Below are 15076 nucleotides of genomic sequence, written 5' to 3' on the forward strand. Positions count from 1 at the left end.
CACTGGGCAGGCCAAAGTGTGCGACACCCCTCTCCGCGTCACAGGGTACCAGGGTGCTACCGATACAAAAACAAGCTCTGTGCTGAGCCCTTCAGGATCACCCCGCCTACAGGACGCCCAGTTTTCCTGGGACCGGGGTGCTGTTCTGATCATTAGAGAGGAGTGTGCTCTGCAGGTGAACGAACATAAAGGTGGGAGCTCTTCCACAGGTGGCTGTGGTACTCCCAAGGGCGCATCTGCATAGGTGTGGGTAAGGCTCCTGTAGGTCAGATCTCAGCTTTCTGTCCTATTTCAATTACAGATGCGGCCAGGAGGCTCAAAGAGGCCAGATAATTGGCTGGCCCAGAGCTGCTCTGTCCCAAGCAAGGCTTTTGGCTCAAGACTTTCTCCCTTTCAGGTGATTCTTATGCTCTGGCAGGTTTGGACAAGAATCATAGCTCTGAGACCACACAGTGGCTTCCTGATCCTTCCAGAGCCTCTGCGGCTGACCCTGGGAGTTTGGGGTCCTGGCGCCAGCGGGGCGGGCCAGTCGTGCAGAGGGCGGAGCTGCTGAGCCCTGCCCAGGGGCGGAGCTCACCTAGGGACCAGGTAGGCAGCTCCCCGGCAACCCGGCCGCCCGGGAAGCCTGGGCGCGCAGCAGCCGCGGCCTCGCTAGGGCCCCAGGGACGCGGGCAGGGACTGCGACCCGCCCCACGCCCGGCCGTGGAGCAGCCTGGACACCAGCTCACCATGGGGAGACGCTTCAAGTTCCTGCAGAAACTGGCCTTCTTGGGCCAGAACCACCGGTACAAGGCGCTGGAGAGGGACGAGGTGGAGACCCTGGTGAGTCTGGGCGATTCGGTCTGAAGTATGAGTTCAGACTCCACATCTGTCCCCTGGGACTCTGTATCTGACCCTTGGGACCCCATGGGTCACTGGACACTGAGATTCTTCTGAGCACCTCCTTTGACTCTGAAAAGAAGCTAGCTTCGAAGTAAGCAGCTCGACTTGGCTCAAGGCACAGAACTCAGTAGCTCACTTGGTTAGGCCAGCCCATTTTGGAAATGAGAAACTGAGGCCCGTGCTCTTTAAGAGCATGGAGCTACCAGGCCACCTAGCCCACCTAGCCAGGGAGATAACTTAGTTTTTTCTCCGATTCCAGAGAATTGAAATGCCTTTACACACACAGACAGCTGCATGGACTTTTAAAGGCTGCTGGGATGGAAAGGGATGGGGACAAAAAAAAAAAAAAGCCACACAAAATTCTGCTCAAGGTTAAGAGTGAAAATTGAAGCGGCTCAGTCGGGCTCCTGTAGAGGGCTTTCCTCTGCATCCGAGTGGTTTTTTAAAAAGCTGCTCTAAGCCAGGGTAGCACGTGCCTTTCCTCCCAGCATTTGGGAGGCAGGGACAGGTGGATCTCTAAGACGAGACCACCCTGATTTATATGGTGAGTTTCAGTACAATCAGAGTGACACATAGAAACCCTTTCTTTAAAACAAACCAAACCAAACAAACAAACACCCACTCTGAACTGTATCATGTCTTTGAACCTCCAGGGGACCCTCTGGGATAACCTTACAGAACTTCAGTGCAAGACGTTTCTCTTCAGGGCCAACATCCATAAAGTTGTTTCTGTGACTCTGATGGGACAGTTGGGGTCCAGTTGGTGACCCACCCCGCCTGCTTTGTAAAGTCTGAGAGTGGAAACTCACAGCACACCCAGAACTCTATGCTTGTCCACGGGGAACACCCCCCCCCAAAAAAAACCAGTCTTTTCATGCCAAGGGGGAAGGAGGAGCTAGGTTAAATTCATAACAACAGAAGACGTTTCATAATATTTCAAATTTATTTTCTCCCAAGGAATGCCATGGTCAAAACACTTGATGGTGTGGTTTTTAGATATCTATGGATTTATTTACAAAAGTTATTGTCTGCATCCATATTGGGGTTGATGTAAGAATTCTGGTCTTAAGGCTGTGAACCACTGGACCCAACACTATCCATGTTTCTCTGCAGCCTCATGGGTTAGTGGTGTACCATAAGCCTTCGCTAATGCCAAGTGTGTCCTTACACGTTTGTACTGTGTGGTTAGCGGGAGTTGGAAGTATATTTGTTGACCCTGATGGCTTCCTTTCACCTTTTTCTATTCTTTTTCTTCCTCTGTCTTTTGATGTTTTGGGCAAGGTGGGGAAGTGCTCCTGATGTATAGCCAGTTGTCATCAGGGATTCTAAGAGTGTGCAGGTGTGAGTTTGGTGAAACGTCCATCTGGAGATGCTCTGAGCCAGGTGGACTCTGTTTCCCCAATCTGTTCAGAAGAGCTGTTTAAAGGCAACCTGTGTGCAGGTGTATTTTCCACCTGGCCGTATTATCTGTAGCACACTAAAGATGAGGGGGCCTTGGGCATGTGGTGACCAGTAGACTTATGGGGAGGTCAGAGATACAGGCAGTCCTCAGACAAGGCCAGCTGTGTCAGGTGTACTGTCTCCAAAGCTGGCCTTACAAACACAAGCACGGAATTAGGGTGCCTAGTCAGGGTCTGGGGAGAGTGGAACTCGATGGTGGATCAATGGATAAGTCCCTGGCTTCCATCCCCAGTACCACAAGAAACAAAGCGACCGCACTAAAAGCCAGTCCCCAGGAATGAGATAAAGGAAAAAGGCCCGGGGATATATTGCATCCTGCCAGAGCTGAAACCCTGTGCTCCCCCCACCCCACCCCCAGAGGCTTTGGGGAGAAACCCAGTTCACTCTGGGCTCGCTTCTGCAATTGTCATGACTTGGCTTTATGATCATTTGGTATGTGCTGTGTCCCAGGTGCTGGTTGGTTTCACAGCACACGCAGGTGTCCTGAGACTGGCTGAGTCCCCTCCGAGGCCTCTGCCCTCCAGATGAACTTTATGGCAGTTTTGGCACAGAGATGAGTGCCAAGGTTCCAACGGGCACCATTTGGTTCTCGATGAGTATTGACTGGACGATCTTGGGCAGCGCAGAGGGTAAGACAGCACACAGTACTCACAAATTAGCTCACGGGGGGGTGGGGGGTGGAGAGATGAGAGTGAAAGATGAAAGAGGAAGAACGTGCTTCGTCAATGGTCTTATTGACTCAGATGTACCAAGGAAGAAAGCCAAAGAGACTGGAAGGGGAAGAGAGGCTGAGAGAGATGGGGAAATCCCCAGGTTCTGGGGGTCGAGGCAGATTTGAGGTTCAACTCCCAGGCTGGCGGGGTAGCTCCTTTCTGCTGTGTTTTCAAAGTGACAAATGGACAGGTGTTTGTAAGTCTCTTTGGTTTTGATGCTGAACAAAGCTCTCTCTGATGTCCTGCACAGTAGGACAACACAAGACTAGAAATTCCTACTCCTGGGAAGGCCAGGTGCCAGCTCCAGGGATCTTGACTCTGCCCTCGAGACTGCTCCTGAGGTGGGTGTGACTCCCACCTGTCCTACCATCCTGACTATCGGCCTTGTCATCCTTCCGGGCTCTGCAGATCCAGGTCTGGGTGCCAGGAGGTGGGCATGTGCAATGGGCACCGTGTCACTTGTCTGTTGTGTGTTGGGTTGGGCTGAGGAAAAAGCCCGCACTCTCTGCCCTTAGGCATCCATCCTGGTGGGTGGAAGCAGGTCAGAGTTGACCTTGACTGTGGAGTGTGGAGACAGCAGTGTCTGAGATTAACAGGGGTAGAAAGATGAGTGAGCCAGGCAGAGTGCCAGACAGGAGAAGGGAAGTACAGGGGCTGGTCTAAGAAGGCCAGGCTACCCCAGGAGCCTCAGCGGAAAGACTCTGGCCTTTCTACTTACAGTCGTAGGGACCTTTGACTGGTTTTAAATCAGGACTTGGCAGGTGTCCACATATTCATAAATGTGCCAGACTTCAGAGACTCAGTAAAGAAAAAAAAATCACAGATTTGTATGTTTAAGACGCAACGTTCAGCTGGAGAGATGGCTTTTTCATTAAAGTACTGGTTGCTTTTCCAGAGGACCCAGGTTCGATTCCCAGACCCACATGACAACTCTCAGCCATCTGTAATTCCAGTTCTAGGGGGTCCATGTGTACTCTTCCAGTGTCTGGGATCACTGTATACATGTGGTCACAGACATGCACACAGACAAACACCCATAATATACAATTTTTTAAAAAAGATTAATTAAAAAAAAAAAAACAACCCAAAGACCTGACACTTCGGCCAGGCAGTGGTGGCGCACACTTTTAATCCCAGCACTTGGGAGGCAGAGGCAGGCAGATTTCTGAGTTCGAGGCCAGCCTGGTCTACAGAGTGAGTTCCAGGACAGCCAGGGCTATAAAGAAAAACCCTGTCTCGAAAAACAAAAACAAAAACAAAACCTGACACTTGACTAGCATGCGCAAGGCCCTGGGTTCTATAACGTGTGTGTGTAAAAACATATATATGTATGTGTGTGTGTGTGTGTGGGTGTGTGTGTGTGTGTATATGTATATATATATATATATATATATATAAATATATATATATATATATTGGTATATACTGAGCAGGCTGTATGTGTGCACACATGTGTGTGCATGTACATGTGTGTATATGTATGTGTGTGCATGTGTGTAGCCTTCTTGATATGAATCACGTCAGTTAAAGAAATTGGCAGAGAGTGTGGGCTTTTTCCTCAGCCCAACCCAACACACAGCGGTTGCCGGAGTCTGGGTCAAATGACACGGTGTCCATTGCACATAAAGAAATGATATGTATACATCACATATATGTATGTATACATGCTACATGTCACAGAATTTATACATATATATTCTCAGCCTGAGGCTGACTCACACCCATCAGAATAGAATTCACCAATACACAGGGATCTTAGAGAAAAGGATCACACCCTCTTCCCCTTGTGATCTTACCGATTGACACTGAGGTGTGACTTCAATGCATATTATCATTCGACTTGCCAATCAAAGGAGCCACAGGCCTGCAGCTCAGCTGTGGGCACAGGCTGTACGTATAAAGTTCAAAGCCGCTGTGAGGATACCGGAAACCACTGAGACCCAACCCGTGATGTGCAATGGCTGGTTCCATTCTCCATCCCTGGCTGAAGAACACTTTGTCCCCAAGCTTGGAACAGATACTTACACTTGTACAGCTGAGTGCTCCTGGCTCAGGGTCGCTCTCAAGGTGGTGGTCACACTGTGTGCAGGACTGTGGTCTCACCTGGAGCCATCCAATTCTAGGCTCTATGGCTATGACAGGTCTGTTTCCTGGCCGCGTGGTCCTTTCTAAGGGGCTCACTGTTGTCCAGCAGATAGATGGCTCAGTGGGAATGAGTAAGTGTAGCCTTAAAATACCCACAACGAACCCCACAAATGAAGACTTACAGTACCTCTTTGCAGTTCTGTGAAGGAACTCCAGGCTTAGTCCCCTCCATGGGAAAGGGCTGGCACACTGCCTGAGTGAACACTAGGGAGCATGGTGGTAATTAGGAGCTCCCTCAGGCTGCCCTCACACAGTAGTGGGAAGACTTCCAGTCAATGTGTGTATCTGTCGTCACAGCATTCTAGAAGTGGAGACGGGGATCTACATTCAATCACCCCTAGCTCCATAGATAGTACAAGGAAAGCCTGGGCTACATGAGACCCTGCCAAAAAAGAGCAGAAAAGAGAGGATGATTTCTGTAACTGATGTGATTCATATCAAAAAGGTTACACATACTTCCACACACACATACATACGCACATGCTTGTGCACACATACACACATACACACACAACCTGCTGCTCGGGAGTCCCTAGTTTTGTAATGTTTCCTTTGATGCTATTCCCCCACCCCCCGCCACAGGCTCAGAGTTTGGAGTTGTGAGCATGCTCACATTAAGAGTGGCCATGTCCACATGTGTGTGTCCAACGGGATGTCACTATCCAGGAGCTTGCTAGTTTAAGGTGATCAATCTCAGCCCTGTGACACCTGGCGGCAAGCTGGCTGTGACCAATAGCTGCAGAACTGGCTTGGCCACTTGCAGATAAGGAACATCTGGATTACAGGATGGTGTTGCTTCACTTTGGTCTGTTGTATATAATAACTCACTCCAGGGCTCCTTAGTGGTGGCAGGCAGGGATCTGCGAACAAAGACAGGATTCACGTCAGCCACCTGCCTGGGGCCAGCCACCTGCCTGGGGCTGGCTGTCCCTCTCTACCCCTCTAACCTCTGTAGCATACACTGGGATCCCCAACTGGGATCTGTGATGTCTCCATTCTCCTGTGAGTTGAGAATCTTGTCACCGGTGCCACCAGGTCTGTGCTTATCAGGCCGCTGAAAGAGTTTCAACTTAGTAAGTTCTCAGGCAGCCTGAAGGTCCTGGAGAATCAACGTATAAAGATGATACCATAGTGTTTGTTCAGTCCTAACGTCACAAGCCTTGACTCTGAAAGGTCAGAGTCAGCTCTGAAGCCGGGATTGGATTGACACAGCTCAAGTGTTTGGTGTGCGTCTGTGCGTGGTTGGGGAGGGGCTAGAGCTGGGGTTTGGGTCTCCCCAGCACTAGTTAGTACAAGGCTATCTTCTTGGGCCTTCCCACTAGTTCCTGGCAGAGTTGCTTTGGGTCCGTACCATAGAGTGAGCAGCGCAGGAAAGGGGGCTCAGCTCAAGGTGGTTACGGCTGGCACGAGAGCAGAGCCGGCTGCCTCATTCCACGGGATTGGGTGTGAAAGGAAAACGGATCCCTGTGCAAAAAGGAGGAGAGGGTGTTTCTGTCTCCTATCGTCGTGTCATTTACAACATTTATTTGATTGACTACTGTATACATGTGTATAAGGTGCTCGTTGGGTTATTGATTACTGTGTAGAAGGTGTGTGTTGGGTGCAGCACACATGTGGAGGTCGGAGGACAGCTTTGTGACGTTGGTTCCATTTTTATATGGGCTCCGAGCTTGCAGAGTAGGCATCTTTGCCCGCTGAGGATCTAACTAGTCTCAGGTTCTTAAAAAACATGGTTAGTGGGCAGGGGGCGTGTGTCCCACGGCACATGTAAAATGGTCAGGGGGCAACTCTGGGGAGTTGGTTCTCTCGTCTTACCATGTGGGTCCCGGGGATTGAACTCTGGTTATCGGGTTTAGTGGCAAGCTCCTTTGCCCACTGAGCCACCTCAATGGCCTTGTCTTGGGTTTTGACTCCCCTTTAGGATTCCACTTTATGGATAACTACTGAGCATGTGCAGAGACCCCAGAGGGAGGGAGGTCAAAGCCACTGGAATAGTGGGTGGTGGACAGTGGGGCCCTGAGTGAGCAGAGTTATCCAGTCATGAGCTAAGCATCTGTCTTTGTTCCCTTGAACTTCTTCCATGTGGCACAAACGTAAAGATAAAGTCAAGATGCTGAGCATGGAACAGTAAGCTCTAGGTACCACTTCTCCCATCCCTTAGGTGGGATGGGAGATCTCTGCATTTGTGGTCTCACACCCAGGAAGTCTCAAAGTGGACATTGAAAAGGAAGGGGAAGATTATCACTGAAGCACAGTCGTGGTCTGTGCAGAGAGGAAGGGGAAGATTATCACTGAAGCACAGTCGTGGTCTGTGCAGAGAGGAAGGGGAAGATTATCACTGAAGCACAGTCGTGGTCTGTGCAGAGAGGAAGGGGAAGATTATCACTGAAGCACAGTCGTTGCCTGTGCAGAGAGGAAGGGGGAGATTAACACTGATGCACAGTTGTTGCCTGTGCAGAGAGGAAGGGGAAGATTATCACTGAAGCACAGTTGTTGCCTGTGCAGAGAGGAAGGGGAAGATTAACACTGAAGCACAGTTGTGTCTGTGTTGTCTCAAGCTGAACTGGGCAGTTCCTGTAGTGGTTTTAATTCCACTTTTAAAACTTATTTCGTGCGTGTGAAGGTCAGAGGACGACTTGTGGGAATCCGTTCTCTCCTCCGACCATATGGGTCCCAGGACTCAAACTCAGATCCTCAGGCTTGACAACAAGGATCTTTCTTTCCTCCATGAGCCATCCCACCCATCCCCTTGGAGGGTAAAACTTTGGAAATGACAGCAGGGCAGGGAGCGCAGCACCATTCTATGGCCTCAAGAACTAGAGGGCTGGGATTTTTCTCAGCTTCCTGCCTACTTCCTGTCTACAGGACCTAGCTGGGGGTGGAGGTTCAGCGATGTGGCTCATGAGTACAGAGGTCCCAGGTGAGCCAGCCTCCCCTTGGAGGAGGTGCTGTGTATCTGCAGCTTGCTATGGTCACACTGGAAACCTGGGATGGAGGGACTAGCTCCTGGCTCCTCCTGAGCTGGAGAGCAACCATCTCCCTCAACCCATCCTGGTCATCTTCTGGAGGGCATCTTGTGTCCTGAGCTACTAAAAACTCCAACCTGGTGGACCACCCTCAGTGGCCTTGCTTCATCCGAGTGGCTTCTTTTAAAGCCCTGACTGCCGAGAAGCCATCTCCTGAGGCTGGAGTCGTGGTGGTCATGGGAGAGGAGGCAGCACACAGCTCCAAGTTCCTTATGGAAAACTCTCCTGAGAAGTCACTGTCCTCCCAGGAGCTGCAGTCACTGTGGGAAAACCATGGAGGTTGTACAGTACTTGAAGTTAGGCTAAACCCCCATCTGTCCCCACATCTAGGCAGAAACTGTTCTGCTCCGAAGTCTCTTCCAGAACCTTCTGTTGACCTACCGGAGAGAAGAGAGCCCAGATTGTGTCTACACGATCAAGTGTAGACAGGGAAGACATGCCCATGACTTGTGATTCTGGAAACTTCCAGAACCAAGGTCATTGTTGCCCATGTGATCTCTCTGAACAGCCATGAGTATGAGGCCTGGTTAGTTTGTGTGTCACCCACAGTACCACTCACGTATTCCCAGGGCTTGTAAGTCTTTGCTTCTAGGGCAGATCAAATGAAGAAAGAGGTCTTGTGGGTATTGGGGGGTCTGATCTGAGACCACTCCTGGCCCAGAGTTCCAGCTACGGCCCTGGCGGGCCCATCCCTTCCTGGTATCTGAAGGAGGCGGAGGTGACTCATTTGGTATCTCCCTGTGTTCTGCTGTGTAAGGAGATACTTGGTCATAAGAATCAGGTTCATTCCCGGGCTTCTGGGTTCTTCCTTTGCCCTGTCCACAGGATTCTCACAACTTTTAGGTGGCATTACCAGTCTTCATGATCCTCGCATGTCCACCGGCCTCCCCTCAGCACTTATGGAGAGTTAATGGAATGACCAAGAAGTTGTACTGACTCCTAGCAGCCCCAGGGAGCATGTGAGCAGAGTGTTGGGCCTGTTCCACACCTCAGACACTGGCACATAGGGTGATTCTGACACTCTGGGCTTCAGTGGGCCTTGGTGGCTCTGGTGCTTCCTGGACCATGAGACCCACTCAATGGATCAGCAGCTTCTCCTTGGTTAGACATCCTCCTCTTGTGCTCCCTTTTCTGGGCTGAGAGAGTAAGCAGAACACCTGCCCCACTACAAAGTATCTTGAGATAGGCCCCATGAGGGAGGGCGGAGCATGACAGACAGACAAAGCCTGTTGCTTCTGCTGGGGTAGGAATACTTTCTGGAGGAAGGAGTGGGGCTCAGGGGACCGAGGCTTGCGTTTGGTTGACACACTCCTGGGTGACACCACGCACCACGCACAGGCCACGGAGCCCACAGCATGGTCGTGGTGGCAGATTTCCTGGGAAATGAAGTCTATCTTCCTCCTCTGTGATCCAGGAGGTGACTGGGCCCAGGAAGCCCTGAGGGCAGGTGTCTCTCTGAGTCACTTTCCCTCTGCTTTCTGCAGACTTCCCTCACAGCTGCTCCTCCCCAATCCCTCCCCCAAGTGTGGAGGTAGTGAAATTTCAGTGTGTCCTGCCTTCTCATTAGATTCTGCTCATGTCCACTGTTATTGTGGTCTCTGGAGTATCTGGGACTGGACGTGACCCTTCCCTCTTTGTCTTCCCATTTTCCCCCTTTTTATACCTGTCCTATTTTTTCCCCTTCATGAACCCACAGGAAACCTCAATGGACACAATTCCACACCCTCACCCCCACCACGCATTTCAGGGCCATTTTCTTCCCCGGCCACTGTTAGCTTGTCACTGTGTGATAGTCATGCTATGGTGTGCATGGGCGTTCTGGTTCTTCTTCCTCAGATCCGCTCTAAAGACTGTGGGATATGTTGCAAGATTCTCTGGCCCAGGCTGCTTTCCTATAGACTCCATTACTCCACTCGGCCCTGTGAGAACTTGTGTAGTAATGCCTTCCCATCCCCACGCCTGAATCTACCCCTCTGTGCAATGGGATAACTGGTGCACATCTGAGGTGCCTCCTGGGAAAGAGTGATTAAACATAGGATTAAATATTTAGATCATTAAATAGTGATTAAATATTAATAGGAAGTGCAGCATCGAGCGGGCCACCTGAGGACCGTCCGTGTGTATGTCCCCGCACATGCCTGCAGAGAGGTCAGGCCAGAATCTTGAGTCCCGTTTGAACCTCAGACACCATATTTTTGTCTCCCACTGGCCTAAAAATTGCCAAGTAGGCTGGGCTGGCAGGCCAGAGAGTGGTTCATCTGTCTCTGCCTCTAACCTGTCTTCTTCCCAGGACTGCTTGGTGTTTTGTTTTGTTTAATTTAATGTGGTTTTTTTTTATATTAAGCTTGGATCTTTGCGCGCTTGTAAGGCTCAGCCCCCATTGTTACTCTTTAGTTGTGGGTAAGTGTCATTGCCTGTCTCTGTCTCTCTTCTCCACCTTCAGTGAGACATCCCAATTCCGCGGCCCCTCAGCTCCCCCACATCCTCCAGTCCTGCACCATTAGTAGGCAGGCGTATCCACCTTGGATGGTGTCCATACCTAGCTAGCTTCCTCTTTCGTTTTGAACCCTTAGAGGGAGTACCAGAAGTTCTGACCTTTCAAGAGCTTGTCTATAGTTAGACACCTTGCCTGGGAATTTGAAGGCCGGCCCTCTGATTTGGAATTTTTACTTCTCTATGCTGGTGGCTAAGTTTCTCTCACGCTCCTCAGCCTCTTTCAAAATGTTCTATGCAAATAGCTTCTTGTGAGTAAGCCAATCATCCTTCCTGTCTCTTCCTGGCCAGATGGATTCCAGTTCCCCGCCCCCCAACACTGCTCCAGCCAGGGACCTGAGACAAATGTTCCCAAGACCAGGGATCAGATACCCAACCTCGCTGAGAGGTCCGATGCTGCCCACAGGAAGGCCCTGGGCATCGCAGGGAGGTAGGCAGGTTTTTCCCAGGGCTGGAAGAAAGCCATCTTTATTCACTGGTCTCCAGAAGTGAGGCCCACAGAGGTAGCCTCAAGACAGGCAGGCAGAGCCTGAAGCTGAAACCAGGGGTGGGACTCGGCTTCCAGGAACACAGGCGCGGTACTTCCTGGAGCAGCCTTGCCTCTTATCCTGGAGCTCAGACCCTGCTACTTCTTGCTGTACAGGCCACAGCAGGTCTTAAGGAAGCCAACCTTGCACAACTGATCCCAGGATGAGTGGATAGCATGGAGACCCAGCTCTGTCTATGAGGCAGGGAGATGGACTGGTGGCACCACTGCCCACCAGGAGGTAGGCTCAGTGCTCAGGCCTACTGTGGCCTTGGGTGAAGCCTTTTGATCCTGGGACACCTCTTGCCCCTTCAACAACGTGGTCACTGTGAATCGCCAACCTTTAGGACAGACTTGGAAGCTGGTACACGCAGGCTTGGCAGCTGTGTTGGGCCAGATGTGCTTAGTGAATATGCAAACTAGGTCTGCAGCTGTTAGAAGACCATGAGACAGACACTGAATGTCCTTCATCCGGAACTTATAGTTAATATATGTCTATGCTGGTCACCTTACCTTCACCCTTGTCACCTATATTTGGGCACAAATTATACAGTGATGCGTTACCCCTAAACACTTGAAGACGTTCGTTCCTAATTGCCGAAAAGATTTTACAGTCCTCTCTGTACCTCCACTCAGCCATGGGCACATTCATGTGGTACATGGACTCCCTGGGGTCTAGAACCTTCTGGGGTCCAGTGTTCCTTGCCACCTGCTATAAGCAATGGTTCCTTGGTTTTCCTGATCTTTGGGGTCCCTGACTTTCTTCCACAATCAACAGAACTTTCTAGTTTTTCAAGTCAAGGTTTCTCTGTGTAGCCCTGGCTGTCCTGGACTTTCTTTGTAGACCAGGCTGGCCTCAAACTCACAGAGATCCGCCTGCCTCTGCCTCCTGAGTGCTGGGATTAACAGTGTGTGTCACCACGCCCATCTGAGGTCCCTGGCGATCTTGAAGAGTCCAAGCTCATAACTCTGTGGACTGTTTCTCCATTTGGGCTGGTCCAGTGTTTCCTCAGAAACCAGACACGTTAGATCCACTCTCTGCGGGGTCTTGGGGAGGGTGTGTGTGTGCACTCACTGTGTGTTGAAGTGCTCACTGTGTGTTGAGGTCAGCCTTGAGTTGGGCATCTCCACTTCACTTTTTGAAACTGAGTTTCTCACTGAACTTGGAGCTTGGTGGCTCGGTGGCTCGGTGGGTTCAGTGCATCCCCAGCACTGGGGCTATGACGTGTACTACAGTGTGTGACTTTTACACGGCTGCTGATGGACCCTGAACTCTGATCCTCATGGTTGTGTGGCCTGCACTTTACCAACTGAGCCAGGTCCCCAATGCCCTTGTGATACTAAGTGTCCCATTGCTGGTGGTGGCAGCTCCTAGCCTGAGCCGGGACTAATGTGTTCCTCTCTGGCCTGCATGGGTGATGCTCCCCTGGCTAAAAGCATGACAGAATGATGTCCTAATCCCACTGTCAGGCACTTCCTGAGCTTCCTCTCCCCCGCCGCCCCTTGAGTCATCCATCCCCGTGTGAGCACAGCAATTCCAGTTTGACTCTGTTCATGTCTGCCACAGTCAGTATTCATTGCAGCTTGCTCTAGGTGCCCCAGATCTGGCTCGTGTGAGACCCTTCCTAAGGTCTCCTTGACTTTCTAACCTTCCCCAGAAGCAGGTGAGCCTGTTGACATGGAAGAAATACTAGGTTTAACTTCCGGGAAGCAGCCTTGTCTCTTGGATCCTGGTGTGCATTTTGCCTGGGCCACTGTGTTGAGAAACCAAAAAAAAAAAAACACCTCTCTGTTTGTTTTTGCTAATGGGATGAGGGTGTGTGTGTGTGCATACACTGTTTGTCTATACTCAGTCGTGTGTCTGTGCATATAGACACCCGTACATTTCAATCTAATAAATCCCAAGCAGCCCATGCCCACTCCCTGAGCACTTCATGGTAATCGGGCTCTTTCTGAATCCTGCAGTCTACCCATGTGTGAAAAGTCCCATCCCCTTGTCAGCTATGTGTTGCTTTCCAATTACACGGGCTGCCACTCAGCCAGCTGTGTCCCCTGGTCCCTGACTATCCTGTCCCTCTTGAACAGAACACGTGGTGGGTCATGATATGTCTTGTTGAGAGCTGGATACTCCTTTAGGCCTTGCTTCATACACGTACACACATACATGTGTGTGCATACACACTCACATACATTCACTCTCATGCAGACACACACATGCATACATGTGCACATACACACATGCATGCATGTGCACACACACTCATATACATTCACTCTCATGCAGACACATACACACGCATGCATACATGTGCACATACACACATGCATACATGTGCACACACACATATATTCACTCTCATGCAGCCACATACACACATGCATACATGTGCACACACATATATTCACTCTCATGCACACACATACACATATATGCACACATACACACATGTATGCATGTACACACATACATTCACTCACATGCACACACATACACATATGTATACATGTGTACAACTCACATACATTTACTCTCATGCGCACACATACATGCCTGCATGTGCACACACACTCACATACATTCACTCTCTTGCACACACATACACATACTTGCATGCAAATACATGCACATGCATACTCTAGACTCCATGGCAGCCCAGGCAGGAACTTGTCTTGACTGGAGGCTGCAGCTGTGGCTGTGTCTCGGCGGTCTTGGCTGTATGGTCTTGTTGAGTTCGTATCACAGGATGACACGCCGAGATTTACAAAAGCCATGGGCTTTGCTGAACGAGGCCCAATGGGCAGGTAGGGGACCAGAATTCAAGTCCTGAGCAAGCAGCTTACTGTCTATCCACAGCTCCCTGGGTTGTTGCATGGAGGAATCTTTCCACTTGATTCTAAAAAGCATGGAGCCCTACTGGGTTCAGTCAGCATCTGCCCTTCCTTTCTCTACTGCAGTCACACTATGCTGGAGACCCGCCCCTCTGGGGGAGTAGGGCTTGAGTCTCCTCCAGAACTGACTCTGCCCTGCAGCATCCCCTCTGGGCCTGCTGGAGGATAATGGAAGCTTTTTCTCATAAGCCCCTTTCCCTAGAGAGCTAGTCTTATGGTCCCTCAGCACTTCTTTCTGAGGAAGCTGCTGCCCCTGTCTCCATCCCTGTCCCCAGGTAAGGCAGGACTGGTTCCCCCCTTTGAATCAGTAACTCTTACATATAGTTCAAGACTCACAAAAAAACACCAAACCACTCCCCATTGTCCCTGCCTTTAGCTACCAGGCTCCCAAACTCAAAGGCCACCTGAGTCCCCATTGTCTGGTGGGTTCTGCTGGGAGCGTCTTCCACCTTCTCTTCCTCCATGTCTTGTGTAGGGCTACCTTACGTACAGCAGCCCATGCCTGTATTTTTTATTCCTTCTCCATCTGTCGTTAATGGTGCCACTATTTGGGGAAGACTCTGTAGAAATGTCCATTAGTGCTAAACACCTGCTGTGGGAACTGACAGCTTTGTGTGCCTATGATGTCACAGCCCGTACTGGATACAGCCTGCATGTCTACCCCTCCAGTTGTCAGGCTGCTATATACTGATGGAATGAACTGCCCCTGGTCCCACAAAGTGACAGAGAGTGACCTGCAGTCACAAAGATAACAGGAGGGCTGGGGTTCCTGGGTGGGACAGTTCTATGAGTTTCTGAAGCAGGCAGACCAGATCTATGTATAAACAATGTTTAATATTTCTCAAAAGCAAAGAGATAGGGAGAGGGAGAGAAGAGGGAGAGGGAGAGAGGGAAAGGGAGAGAGAGAGAGAGAGAGAGAGAGAGAGAGAGAGAGAGAGAGA

The 15076-nt window shown here is 50.5% G+C and overlaps 1 protein-coding gene across 1 annotated transcript in view; it reads left to right on the plus strand.

Moving 5' to 3' along the window:
- Positions 1 to 579: 579 nt before the first annotated feature.
- Atp2c2 (ATPase secretory pathway Ca2+ transporting 2) overlaps positions 580 to 15076 on the plus strand; it is a 58939-nt gene continuing 44442 nt past the window's right edge. The window contains exon 1 of the mRNA XM_028753022.1: positions 580 to 822. Within this exon, the coding sequence (XP_028608855.1) occupies positions 730 to 822 (93 nt within the window). The 5' untranslated portion in view covers positions 580 to 729. The remainder of the gene's footprint in view (positions 823 to 15076) is intronic.

This window comes from Grammomys surdaster, unplaced genomic scaffold, assembly GCF_004785775.1.
Source record: "Grammomys surdaster isolate TR1022 unplaced genomic scaffold, NIH_TR_1.0 128, whole genome shotgun sequence".
Classification (NCBI taxonomy): domain Eukaryota; kingdom Metazoa; phylum Chordata; class Mammalia; order Rodentia; family Muridae; genus Grammomys; species Grammomys surdaster.